Source organism: Macrobrachium rosenbergii, chromosome 13 (genome assembly GCF_040412425.1).
Source record: "Macrobrachium rosenbergii isolate ZJJX-2024 chromosome 13, ASM4041242v1, whole genome shotgun sequence".
Taxonomy (NCBI): domain Eukaryota; kingdom Metazoa; phylum Arthropoda; class Malacostraca; order Decapoda; family Palaemonidae; genus Macrobrachium; species Macrobrachium rosenbergii.
This window is the reverse complement of record NC_089753.1, coordinates 13,958,267-13,971,544: the sequence shown is the minus strand read 5'-3', so window position 1 is coordinate 13,971,544 and position 13,278 is coordinate 13,958,267. Positions and strand designations below refer to the sequence as shown.

The 13,278-nt window shown below is 39.6% G+C and overlaps 2 protein-coding genes across 3 annotated transcripts in view; one reads left to right on the top strand and one right to left on the bottom strand.

Moving 5' to 3' along the window:
• LOC136844923 (uncharacterized) overlaps positions 1–13,278 on the top strand; it is a 647,158-nt gene that overhangs the window by 138,885 nt on the left and 494,995 nt on the right. The gene's annotated exons all lie outside the window — the stretch shown is intronic.
• Positions 1–13,278, bottom strand: part of LOC136844724 (glutamic acid-rich protein-like) — a 95,060-nt gene that overhangs the window by 60,759 nt on the left and 21,023 nt on the right. Inside the window, exon 3 of the mRNA XM_067113961.1 lies at positions 8,329–8,445. Within this exon, the coding sequence (XP_066970062.1) occupies positions 8,329–8,445 (117 nt within the window). The remainder of the gene's footprint in view (positions 1–8,328; positions 8,446–13,278) is intronic.

Below are 13,278 nucleotides of genomic sequence, written 5' to 3'. Positions count from 1 at the left end.
TATCCATGATCAGTATTTGCTGTTAACCTTATTTCTGTACCCAGAACTCTAAAATTCTGTAAATCTAATGTTTGGCGTGTTGTTTCTAGTCTTAAAAAAGTTTATCCATTGAACCTAATCTGAATTGTAGACTTGTTACATCTTTCCCCAGCACATTTACCAGAGATTGTCGTAATTTGGGAACTTGCAAGCCTTCTCATTCCTGACACACAAGGTGTATATTCCCCATAGTAACAACTATCACCATTCTCATAGCTATCCTTTCGAATTTGTTTTTGTTTGTTACCCGATTCGGTTTTTTTTTTTCCTTACCTTTACCATGTCTCATATCCTGGTTGCTAAATCATTTGGACTGCCTACATCAGCAAATTAACACTGCAATTAGAGGTAGATAAGATTTCCATTAGATTTAAACTTCATATCAATATTTGGAATATCTTAAGGCGTCAACAGTCTCACGTATCTTCTGAATGGTTTTACCCGAAGCCTGTGAATGGAGTGTGAAATATTGATGACAGTGATGTTAGTTGCAGATTGACAAGACGACGATGAAGGCAGGTAGAAAAAGATCGTCTGTCAAATACTTGTGAATGTTTTTAATGCAAAGCTTGCGATATAATGGGTTGATTTTCCAGTAGATAAAAGATCATTAAAAGTATTTGGGGTGAACAACAAAAAACTAATTTTAAAAAAAGTTAAAAACACGCTTTTATTTCAAAATACACCAAAAAGTATATAGATTTCTGTGATCCACAGTATTAATAGTTACTTACGCCTAAACATAAAAGTTTGGGGCGCGTACTCGCCTAACATCCATAGAGTTCTATACAGACATATTCAAACTTGAGAGGTTTCCGAAAGCAAGATTTCACAACGCGGATATGTGGGATTAAATCTCGCTATGTACCTAGGGATGATGAAAGTTGGTTAAGACCTGGAGAGGTCTGTGAACGCAGTGAAGGCGGTAAAGTGATTATCAAAGACTTGAATGTATTTTGGTTCCGAACCTGTTAAGCTTCCTCAAGAACCACCAAGAGTAGGCTATACACTTTGTTAGAAATTGCTTGACAATTCGCGTTACTGACGTGAAATTTTTGCATGCATAACGCTTGTAAATATATATTGCATCCTCGCTGGTTTGCGCGGTCGTCACGAAAGTGTACGAATCTACGGTCTCGACACTTCGTGTTTCACCCCAATGAAAAAACCAATCAGTTGGCTTGGTGTTTCTGCATACTGCACAACGGTAAAATTGTAGTAGTATTTAACATGTACACCAAATCTGGGTGAAATCGGTTCGGTAGAAGTGGGTAAAAAATCGGTTCTAAGTTTTGACACAGAAGTTAAATAGACGTGTAAAAATGTGTAGTAATTTGTTTTACGCATGATTTTTCCTCTGCATCCCCCTTCTATAAAGTGAGGCAACGTATTTTTGTACTAGGCCTATAGCTTTAAATTGAGATTTTTGTAAGTTCATTACTGGTTGTGCCCAGTAGCTGTAACGAGATTTAACACCCTTCCGTCTTTCCCATCAATGTCAGTTTTTCTTAATTGACTGTGTTCTGTTATGCAAAATCCTGCTGTACAGTACATGGTGATGGCCATCGTGGCTCGTTGCATAGATGTTCGTTATTTAATGACATATATTTGGTAAAAAAAATTTATTTTATACTTTTGTTTTGTCAGATGAAGCAGATTACGCTCTAGTTACGTTACTTTTTTGTGAGTCAGCCTTGTAAGACAAATTTATGTATAAATGGATTTCCCAGAGCTAATATAGTAAGTTTGACAGTTACGAAAAAACATTTCTTCAGTATAGAGGAGTTATGAGAATTCGCCCAATACGTATCCCATAACATTTTCATGAGTTTTGACGTCTTTTAAACGATGTTTCTATATATGAGAATCTCGAGGTGTGAGCGCCACATCTTTGCGTCCTTGGCAATGAACCTGATTGTGAGAGCACCCTGACCAGTTTTCGGTTTCACTTTCTTGTGGTTACTTTCACCTTTACAATGCTGTTTTGCTTTCACTTTTCAGTCTGTTTACTACCCCCTCTCCCCCTCTCTCTCTCTCTCTCTCTCTCTCTCTCTCTCTCTCTCTCTCCTTACATAGCGGTCTGCTTATGGGAGCAAAATCCCGTGGTAACACAAGGACAGCTTAAGCTCGTGATTCCTCCCTCCCGGATTGGATTGGGTTTCAAAAATTGTCAGCGGCCGACATTTTTTTTTTTTCCTGATGGTGCAGGTAATTATGATTGGTAGACGTTCCTGCCCGTTGATGGCTGGTAAAAGACCCGACTACTTTCAGTTAGTTTCATGCTATATAAATTAACAATCGGGTTTATAGTTTTCTGTAAGTTTCTTGAAGGACTGACAGAAATTAGAAATGGAAAGACATGGCGTGTTTGTTGATTTTTTTTTCTTGTGACCTAACAGTAATGGATTCTGAAGGCTGTAGATCTGGTCTGTTCAAGGGATTTAGTGATAAAGTATTTAGTGATGAACAAATGTAAGCGCGATGGCACGCACTTGGCTGTTCAGGGAAAATCTTTGATTTGCTTTGAACTGCAGTTGATCTCTCTTGAAAGAACTGTAACACACATCAACAGTCTTTGCTCCACTTTCTCTAGTCGATGATGGTCTTGCTATGCCTCCCGATCCAATTCCTTGGTACACTTTCCCTTCGCCGACCCTCTTTGTATGGAGTGGGAACCACTTTCCCCCCGAATTTTCTCTTGTTAAGCGTCTCTGACCTAAAACTCGCCTCTGTCGCAGACCTAGATAATGTGCCGCTTTGGCCTGAAGACCCCTCGTCTTTGGACTCGTTAAGAGTTGGGTGTAGGTCAGTACAATTGAAAATGCAGGTCGTTCGCGTTTTGGTTGATGGCAGATATTAAATATGGAGTTTTTACTATTGTGTGATTTTTGTTAGCGTGATTTAGTTTTATTTTCCTTATGTATATTTTTATTCATTGGCTTTAAATTATCATCTTAGTATCGTGAGGTTTAGTTTATATTCCCCGTAGGAGAACGGGGGAAATCGGTCTTATATTTTCATAATTTCTACAAACAGGAAGAGAAAGGAGGTTTGTAAGCTGCTAGGGGAAAGCGAGTGGAGAAATCTGGTGAAATGGAGAATTTGAGCGAGAGAAAGCAAGATATCCAGGTTAGATTTCCAGAAGTTTGTGTTTCAAGGCCATTTTCCGTAAAGAAAGCTTTTTTTAAAGATGCAAGTTGTTCTTCAGGGTCAAGTGAAATTTCGGAATTGTTCGTGATATCTGCTTGGTGTGTTCATGACTGAAATGTTTTTGTTGGAAATTGTGGCAAGCAGCAAGTTGAGAGGGTGAAGAAGTTATTTTCTTATTAGTTGTTTCGCTCGCGAGTATGTTAGCCTTACCCTTTTAGAGTAGTGTTTTAGTTATTCATTTATGCTAGTTAGGCTTCACTTATCCGAGTTTTGGCGAGTTTTGGAAGAAGTTATTGGTTTGTACTAGGTATCAGTACTGAAGTAAGACTTCCACACAAGCCAGAACTATGATTAATAAATTGCAGGAATATATAATAAAAAAAAGACGGTGTATGAATAATTAGTTTATTTTACCCATAGAGAAAAAGTTTTTTTCCTGAAATTAAACCAATTAACATTATCGTTGACTTCGTAAGCTTGATTTAGCACGAGTGTTTTGTACTTCAGTTAATTACCTGGTGTTGATACTTTTTGTTGATGAATTCATATTATTGCAAAGCCTATTTCGTCTGTGTAAACTGCCTATAATGAAGCATTAGGGGCTGCTAATATAAGAAAGAAACCACGGTGGCTCAAGGCCAGGAAAAACTACCGAGTTGATGGAAATTGAAATACGTAAGACAGGTTAGCGTCCTTGGCATTGAACTTGAGGTACGCGAGTGCTTGCTTGGGTGCTTGGTCAGCCTCATTTTGCTTTCACTTTTGTTCCCTGAATTCTACTGAGTGCAGTTCGCTTTCACCTCAGCAGATGTCTCTCTTCTCCCGGCGCTACAAACCCGCAGCCCGTATTTCTCTCTCTCTCTCTCTCTCTCTCTCTCTCTGTCGCTTGGTTGCTCACGCTCTTGTTCTCTCTCTCTCTCTCTCTCTCTCTCTCTCTCTCTCTCTCTCTCTCCCTCTTGCGTCTCTCTCTCTGTCTCTCGTCCTCTCTCTCTCTCTCTCTCTCTCTCTCTCTCTCTCTCTCTCTCTCTCTCTCTCTCTCCTCTCTCCTCTCTCTCTCTCTCTCTCTCTCTCCTCTCTGTCCTCTCGTCTCTCTCTCCTCTACTACTACTACTACTACTACTACTACTACTACTACTACTACTAAAAACTAAGGAACATTCGCTCTACTTTCTCCCCGATCTCCGTTTCCACAATAGGGCTCCCTTGCTCGTTTTCTCCCGCATTATATGGAGTGAAAACTACTTTCCTCCACTCTTTCTTTTGCCGCGATTTCTCTTTGGCCCGAAAAGTCGTTAGTTACTGTGTCGCTTTGACGAGATAGTGTGTCACCGCTCCAAAAGGTGGGCCAACATGATGCACTTATCTAGTGCATGGCATGAGGGAAAATAGGCGGTTTGAAGTTTGATGGTTTTCAGCTTAACGGTCTGGATCGCTGACCTTCGGTATTCAGGGGAACGGGTTTTTTTATATTGCGTATATACGTACGCTTGCGTGTTTGTATACACGGTATTTTGCAAAACAAAAAAAAAAAAAATTTTTTCGAGCGCAGTGAAAATTTAGGGTACAAAGAGGCTGAACGTTTTGCTTGATGACGCTGAAAATAGTTGGAAAATTTTGTGCAAATCATGGTATGTTGCACTACAGGGTACAGCCTTACGGGTATCCCCGGTTATCATTCACTTAAAAATAGTCATATATTAAAAATTAATAGAATAGAATTTTTCATTTTCAGATGGCAAGTACCAACTACAGGATAACAGGCGCTTCTACTTCATGAAGCTTTCATTCTTTTGCCTAATAATAATAATAATAACAACTAACATATATGAGATTCCAGTGACGACATTTCTTTCTTACATAATTCGATGTTCCTAAGCCAATCGCTTCCTCTTCAGAGCAAACCAGTTTTACTTTGATCACGCCTATGTGCTCTTGACATTGACCTTAAAAAAAAAAAAAAAAAATAGAAAGTGCTCGGGCAACTAGTTTCACTTTCATTCACTCTCGCTTTTCATTCACTTTCACTGTTTACTGGCATTGGATCTGTTCTGATTTCTCTTCGAAGTCCTCGCTGCTCCGAATACGCAGAATATCTCTCTCTCTCTAATTGGTATGGTACGGGATAAAATGAAGATTAAAGAATGTCATGATTTGTTTGATCTTGAGTGAAGTATTCACTTTTTTTTATGATCTTGAGTGAAGTATTCACTTTTTTTATGCTCGTAGGAGCAAGACCCCGTGATGGAACAAAACCTGTTTAATCTTAGCACTAGCATTTTCATAGAAAAGCTCGTTTTCAGCATGTTGACTGTGGCGGTCCTCCTCTCTCTCTCTCTCTCTCTCTCTCTCTCTCTCTCTAGGAAAGGAAAGAGAAAATCATTGCTCTACTTTCTTCCCCCATGATCTCCTTGGGGTCTTCAGTACGATCTTTGTGCGCTTTCTCGCCGTCGTGGGCCTCTTCTTTTTGGGGGGAGGGAAACTACTTTTCTCCCGATTTCTCTCTTACTCAGATTTCTTTGACCCGGGAATCGTTACTGTTTCACTGTTAGAAGAGATTGTCGCAGTTCTGAAAGTTGGTCAAGCGGTAACCTGCTGAAGTTTTTCTTACATACTTTGTGAATTTTATTGCAGAGCCCCAAGGGGCTGAGAGCAGATTACGCTTACGGAATATATAGTTGATGATTTTCCGCCAGGCCTTTGTAGGTGTTGACCATCTTATAATACTGACAATCAGTCCTTTGAGTCTGATGATTTTTTTGAAAAGAGAAATTTTAAGTTAGTTCCACCTCAGGCCCCTCCCCCCACACATTTTTACTTTCCAAGTGTAATAGATTTTTTCCTTCGAATAAGAGAAAGAATTTGACTTTAGTAAAGTATAGCACGAATTGAAGTTATTCCCACTGACGGATGTTCAGAACGAACCAGTTTTACTTCGACCACGTCTCTCTCTCCTTGACAGTGACCTAAAGTGGAATTTGTAAGAACGCGCTCAGACAACTAGTTTCGCTTTCATTACCTGTATTTTCATTCGCTTCCACTGTTTTCTGGTTCTAGATCCATTTGATTCCTCTGCACAAAGACTAAGCGAGTATGGTGGTACAAAGCTTGTATATGCTATTAAGTAGTAGTAAATGACACGCACGCGCGCGTTTTTTCCTAAAAGGCGAATAGAAACCTGACTGAGGAGCGGTTTATTGAATCATTTTCATTATTAAGCTCGCATAGTGTTTTGACTAGATAGTTGTAATAAAAAAATCTTACACCTGTAAATCAGATTCCATGCTTTCCCGTTGATGCTCTCTCTCTCTCTCTCTCTCTCTCTCTCTCTCTCTGGATAGAAAACGAAGGGGGAAAAATCATTGATCTACTTTCTCCTCCGATGATCTGCTTATGCTCTTCATTCGATATCTTTCTGCGCTTTCTCGTCGTCTTGGCCCTTTTTATATGGAGAGAAACTACTTTTCTCCTGATCTCTCTCGGGTTTGGATTTCTCTTTGACCTGAGAAACGTTAGTGTGTCGCGGTCACTAGATATTTTCGCAGTTTTGAAAGCTATCACAAACTATAGACATACACGCGCACACTATATAATGATTTATATATATACACAAGATTAACTCTCCATATTTATATACACGAGATTACCTGTTAATGAAATTTAAAATTTTCCTTGTCATTGTTGGTTTTCACGGTCTGCACTAATCAATCCTGCGATCATTGTGATTTGTTTTTGGCAACAATTTAGGTATGCATACACACACGCGCGCGCGCACACACACGCCTCCTCCTCCTCCTCCTCCTCCTCCTCCTCCTCCTCCTCCTCCTCCTCCTCCTCCTCCTCCTCCTCCTCCTCCTCCTCCTTGCACCTACACATTCTCTCGCACGCAATCTGTGAACACGGGAGAGAAATAGGGAAGTTGAGCCAATTCCTGTTTGATAGTTGGTTTGGGTTAAGGAGGAAGCTAGGTTAAGTTTGATGAAATGGTTACTGCGCTCTGGTAGATGTGGCTTTTGTATACATGTAGAACTTTTACTGTAAATGGTGTTTAGCACGAATTGAAGTGACTTATTGACAGTCTTTTTCGCATATAATACATGGAGTGTTCCCAAGTGAATCACTTCCTCTTAACAATGCAATGAACCAGTTTTACTTCGACCACTCTTCTGCGTCCTTGACAGTGACCTAGAAGAAACTTTGAAGAAAGTGCTCGAACGACTGGTTTCACTTTCATTCACTCTCGCTTTCCAGCCGCTTTCACTGCTTCCTGGCGGTTGGATATCTCGCGCAACCTTCCGCGGCTCGAACTGTGGCTTCCGAACACCCCCTCTCTCTTACCTGCCATCCCGTGTTTGGTGTATGATTAAGTAAAAGATTTTTTTTTTTTTTTTTGAATGAAGTATTCACCCTCTCTCTTATGAGATGATCGTATAAGCAAGAGCCTGTGATGGAGCAAAGCCAGTTTAGGCTAATCTCAGAAAAGTCACTTTTAGCGTGTTGACTAAGTTTTTGATGTAATTTCAGGATAATAAAGAAATTTAGTTGTCCTCTCTCTCTCTCTCTCTCTCTCTCTCTCTCTCTCTCTCTCTCTCTCTCTCTCTCCAAAAGGAAGGGGAAAAAAATCATTGATCTACTTTCTCCTCCGATGATCTGCTTCTACTCTTCATTCGATATCTTTTTGCGCTTTCTCGTCGTCTTGGCCCGTTTTATATTGAGAGAAACTACTTTTCTCCTGATCTCTCTTACTTGATTTCTCTTTGACCTGAGGAACGTTAGTGTGTCGCGGTCACTAGATATTTTCGCAGTTTTGAAAGCTATCACTAACTATAGACACACACACATAATATATATATATATATATATATATATATATATATATATATATATATATATATATATATATATATATATATATTATATATATATATATATATATATATATATATATATATATATATATATATATATATGTGTGTGTGTGTATATTTCTATATTTATATGCACAAGATTATCTCTTAATGAAATTTAATTGATATTCCTTGTCATTATTGATTTTCACGGTCTGCACTAATCCTTCGATCATTGTGATTTACTGTTTTGACAACAATTTAGGTATGCATACACACAATCACACACACACGCCTCCTCCTCCTCCTCCTCCTCCTCCTCCTCCTCCTCCTCCTCCTCCTCCTCCTCCTCCTCCTCCTCCTCCTCCTCCTCCTCCTCCTCCTCGCACCTACACGTTCTCTCACATACAATCTGTGAACACAGAAGAGAAATAGGGAAGTTGAGCCAATTCCTGTTTGATAGGTTAAGTTCGATGAAATGGTTACTGCTTTCTGGTAGATGTGGCTTTTGTATACATGTAGAACTTTTACTGTAAGGAGTTTGTTTTTTTAGTCGTCTGGTATTTTAGTAAGCGATACATTGACCCGCACCTTTAACACTAATTGAAGTTACTTATTGACAGTCTTTCTCGCATATAATCCAGTGTTCCCAAGTGAATCGCTTCCTCATAAGAATGAACCAGTTTTGCTTCGGCCACTCTTCTGTGTCCTTGACAGTGACCTAAAAGAAAGTGCTCGGACAACTAGTTTCACTTTCATTCACTTTCGCTTTCCAGCCACTTTCACCGATTCCTGGCATTGGATTGGCCGTTAATAGTTCTGGCAACCCTCCTCTGCTCGAACCATGGCTTCTGAAGACCTCCTCTCGCTTACCTGCCTTCCCGTGTTTGGTGTATGGTAAAATAAAGAAGCAAAGACGAATTTTATTTCAGATTTTGAATGAAGTATTCACTCGTTTTACGAGATGATCGTATAAGCAAGAGCCTGTGATGGAACAAAGCCGGTTTAATCTTAGAAAAACTCGCTTTTAGCATGTTGATTAAGTTTTAGATGTAATTTAAGGTTAATAAATATAGTTGTCCAGTCTCTCTCTCTCTCTCTCTCTCTCTCTCTCTCTCTCTCTCTCTCTCTCTCTGGATAGAAAACGAAGGGGAAAAAATCATTGATCTACTTTCTCCTCCGATGATCTGCTTATGCTCTTCATTCGATATCTTTCTGCGCTTTCTCGTCGTCTTGGCCCTTTTTATATGGAGAGAAACTACTTTTCTCCTGATCTCTCTCGGGTTTGGATTTCTCTTTGACCTGAGGAACTGTAGTGTGTCGCGGTCACTAGATATTTCGCAGTTTAGAAAGCTATCACAAACTATAGACATACACGCGCGCACTATATAATATATATAGAAATAGGGAAGTTGTGCCAATTCCTGTTTGATAGTTGGTTTGGGTTAAGGATAACGCTAGGCTAAGTTTGAAGAAATGGTTACTGCGCTCTGGTAGATGTGGCTTTTGTATACATGTAGAACTTTTACTGTAAGGGGTTTGTTGTTTTAGTCGTCTGGAATTTTACTAAGTGGTACATCGACCCGCACCTTTAACACGAATTGAAGTTACTGACAGTCTATCTCGCATATAATTCAGTGTTCCCAAGTGAATCACTTCCTCGTGAGAACGAGGCAGTTTTTGCTTCGACCACTCTTCTGCGTCCTTGACAGTGACCTAAAAGGAACTTAGAAGAAAGTGCTCGGACAACTAGTGCCACTTTCATTCACTTTCGCTTTCCAGCTGCTTTCACTGCTTCCTGGCGGTTGATATCTCGCGCAACCTTCCGCGGCTCGAACTGTGGCTTCCGAACACCCCCTCTCTCTTGCCTGCCTTCTCTTATGAGATGATCGTATAAGCAAGAGCCTGTGATGGAGCAAAGCCAGTTTAATCTTAGAAAAACCCACTTTTAGCGTGTTGACCTAAGTTTTAGATGTAATTTCAGGGTAATAAAGAAATTTAGTTCTCTCTCTCTCTCTCTCTCTCTCTCTCTCTCTCTCTCTCTCTCTCTCTCTAGAAAAGGAAGGGAAAAAAAATCTGATCTACTTTCTCCTCCGATGATCTGCTTCTACTCTTCGTTCGATATCTTTTTGCGCTTTCTCGTTGTCTTGGCCCTTTTTATATGGAGAGAAACTACTTTTCTCCTGATCTCTCTTACTGGATTTCTCTTTGACCTGAGAAACGTTAGTGTGTCGCGGTCACTAGATATTTTCGCAATTTTGAAAGCTATCACAAACGATAGACACACACACACACACACACACACACACACATATATATATATATATATATATATATATATATTTATATACACAAGATTAAATCTTAATGAAATTTAATTTATTTCCCCTTGTCATTGTTGATTTTCACAGTCTGAACTAATCAATCCTTCGATCATTGTGATTTGTTGTTTTTGACAACGATTTAGGTATGTATACACACAACCACACACACATGCGCCTCCTCCTCCTCCTCCTCCTCCTACGTTCACACACACACACACACACACACACACACACACACACACACACACACACACACACACACACACACTCTGTGAACACGGGAGAGAAATAGGGAAGTTGAGCCAATTCGTGTTTGATAGTTGGTTTGGGTTAAGGATAACGCTTAAGTTTATTGAAATAGTTAATGCGCTCTGGTAGATGTGGCTTTGGACATGAACCTTTTACTGTAAGGGGTTTGTTGTTTTAGTCGTCTGGTATTTTACTAAGCGACACGTTGACCCGCACCTTAGCACGAATTGAAGTTACTTACTGGACAATCTTTCTCTCATAGAATCCAGTGTTCCCAAGTGAAACACTTCTCGTGAGAATGAACCAGTTTACTTCGACCACTCTTCTGCGTCCTTGACAGTGACCTAAAAGAAACTTAGAAGAAAGTGCTCGGACGACTAGTTTCACTTTCATTCACTTTCGCTTTCCAGCCACTTTCACTGATTCCTGGCATTGGATTGGCCGTTGATATCTCGGGCAACCTTCCGCGGCTCGAACCGTGGCTTCTGAACCCCCCCCCCCCCTTCTCTCTTACCTGCCTTCCAGTGTTTGGGGTATGATAAAATAAAGCATTTTTTTTTATTGAAGTATTCACCCTCTCTTGTGAGATGATTGTATAAGCAAGAGCCTGTGTTGGGACAAAGCCAGTTCAATCAAAGAGGCTCGCTTTTAGCGAGTTGACTAAGTTTTAGATGTACTGTAATTTGAGGTTATTAAAGAAATTTAGTTGTCCAGTCTCTCTCTCTCTCTCTCTCTCTCTCTCTCTCTCTCTCTCTCTCTCTCTCTCTCTCTCGATGGAAAAGGAAAGGAAAAAACTTTGCTCCAATTTCTCCTCCGATGATCTGCTTCTGCTCTTCATTCGATATCTTTGTGCGCTTTCTCGTCGTCTTGGCCCTTTTTGTATGGAGAGAAACTACTTTTCTCCTGATCTCTCTCACTTGATTTCTCTTTGACCTGAGAAACGTTAGTGTGTCGCGGTCACTGTGGATGATATCGCAGTTTTGAAAGCTATCACGACAATAAACTATCGACTAGATGTGTGTGTGTGTATATATATATATATATATATATATATATATATATATATATATATATATATATATATATATATATATATAATATGTGTGTGTGTATGTATATATATATATAATGTATGTATATTACACACACACACATATATATAATTTTTTTAATGTATACACAATTTTGAGTACAAAGAAACAGACAGATTAAGACTTATGTAAGTGTAGTTGATTTTCCGTGGTCATTGTTGATTAGCACGGTCTATATTAATCCTTCGATCATTGTGAATTAATTTTGGAAACGAAATGATAACGAGCTATTATTTTTGGTATACTGTACATACAACTTTCCCTAACCCTCTCCCCTCCAATTGCACATACTGTACACGCTCACACACGCAATATGTGAACACGGAAAAGAAATATGGAACTTGAGCCAATTCCTGTGTGAGTGCTGATTTGGGTTAAGTAGAAAGCTAAGGTTTGGTTCGATGGAATGGTTAATGTGCTCTGGTTGATGTGGCTTTTGTACATACATAACTTTTACAGTAAGGGGTTTGTTGTTTTAGTCGCTTAGGCCATCTCTCAATTATTAAAGTTGATTCCAGATCGTTTTTTATATGTAATAGGAATGTTTTTCATTGCTAACTGTATGATTTATAGCCGTCGATATTTTACTAGGTGATACCTCGACCCATGACCCACTACCTCGACCGCACCTTTAGCGCGAATTGAAGTTACTCCCTGACTATCTATCTCGCATATAATCCAGTGTTCCCAGGCGAATCTCTTCCTCATGAGGACGAACTAGTTTTACTTCGACCACGCCTCGGCGTCCTTGACAATGACCCAAATGAACTGTTTTAAGAAAGTGCTCGGACAACTGTAAGTTTTCTAGTTTCACTTTCATTCACTTTCGCTTTCCAACCGCTTTCGCTGTTTCCTGGCATTAGATTGGTGGTTGATTTCTCAGGCAGTCTTCCCAGCCGAGACTGAACAACTTTACCATTTCCCCTTTCCCTTCCAATCCATGCTTTCAAATGTCCAGTCGTATTAATGGTTCTCCATTGAAGTCGTCATTCTTTTATGAGTTTGCTTGTAGGCTACGAGCAAGAGTTGTTTATTAACAAGAATGACATGAATCGTTAATCATTTTCATACTACGTTCGTGCAGTGTTTTGACTAGAAGTAGATGTAAATAAAAACAATTAAGGTATTGCAGTAGCAGTCTCTCTCTCTCTCTCTCTCTCTCTCTCTCTCTCTCTCTCTCTCTCTCTCTCTCAGAAAATAGAAAACGAAAGAGAAAATCATTGCTCCACTTTCTCCCCCGATGATCTCCTTACGTTCTGAATACGATATCTTGATGCGCTTTCTCGCCAGCGTAATCTCCTTTATGGAGCGAGAACTAATTTTCTCCAGGTCTTTCTCTTAGTCGGATTTCTCTCCGACCCGGGAAACTGTACCGTGTGGTAGCCACAAGATATTGTCACTGTAGTCGCAGTTTTGAAAGTTGGCACAACGGTAATGTAGGCTATTTTACAGACACACACACACACACACACTTTTATATATGTGTTGGGTGTATGTGTATATATATGTATATATAATTTTTTTAATGCAGAGTTCGAAGGGACATACTGTTTAATACACTTAAGGAATATATAGTTGATT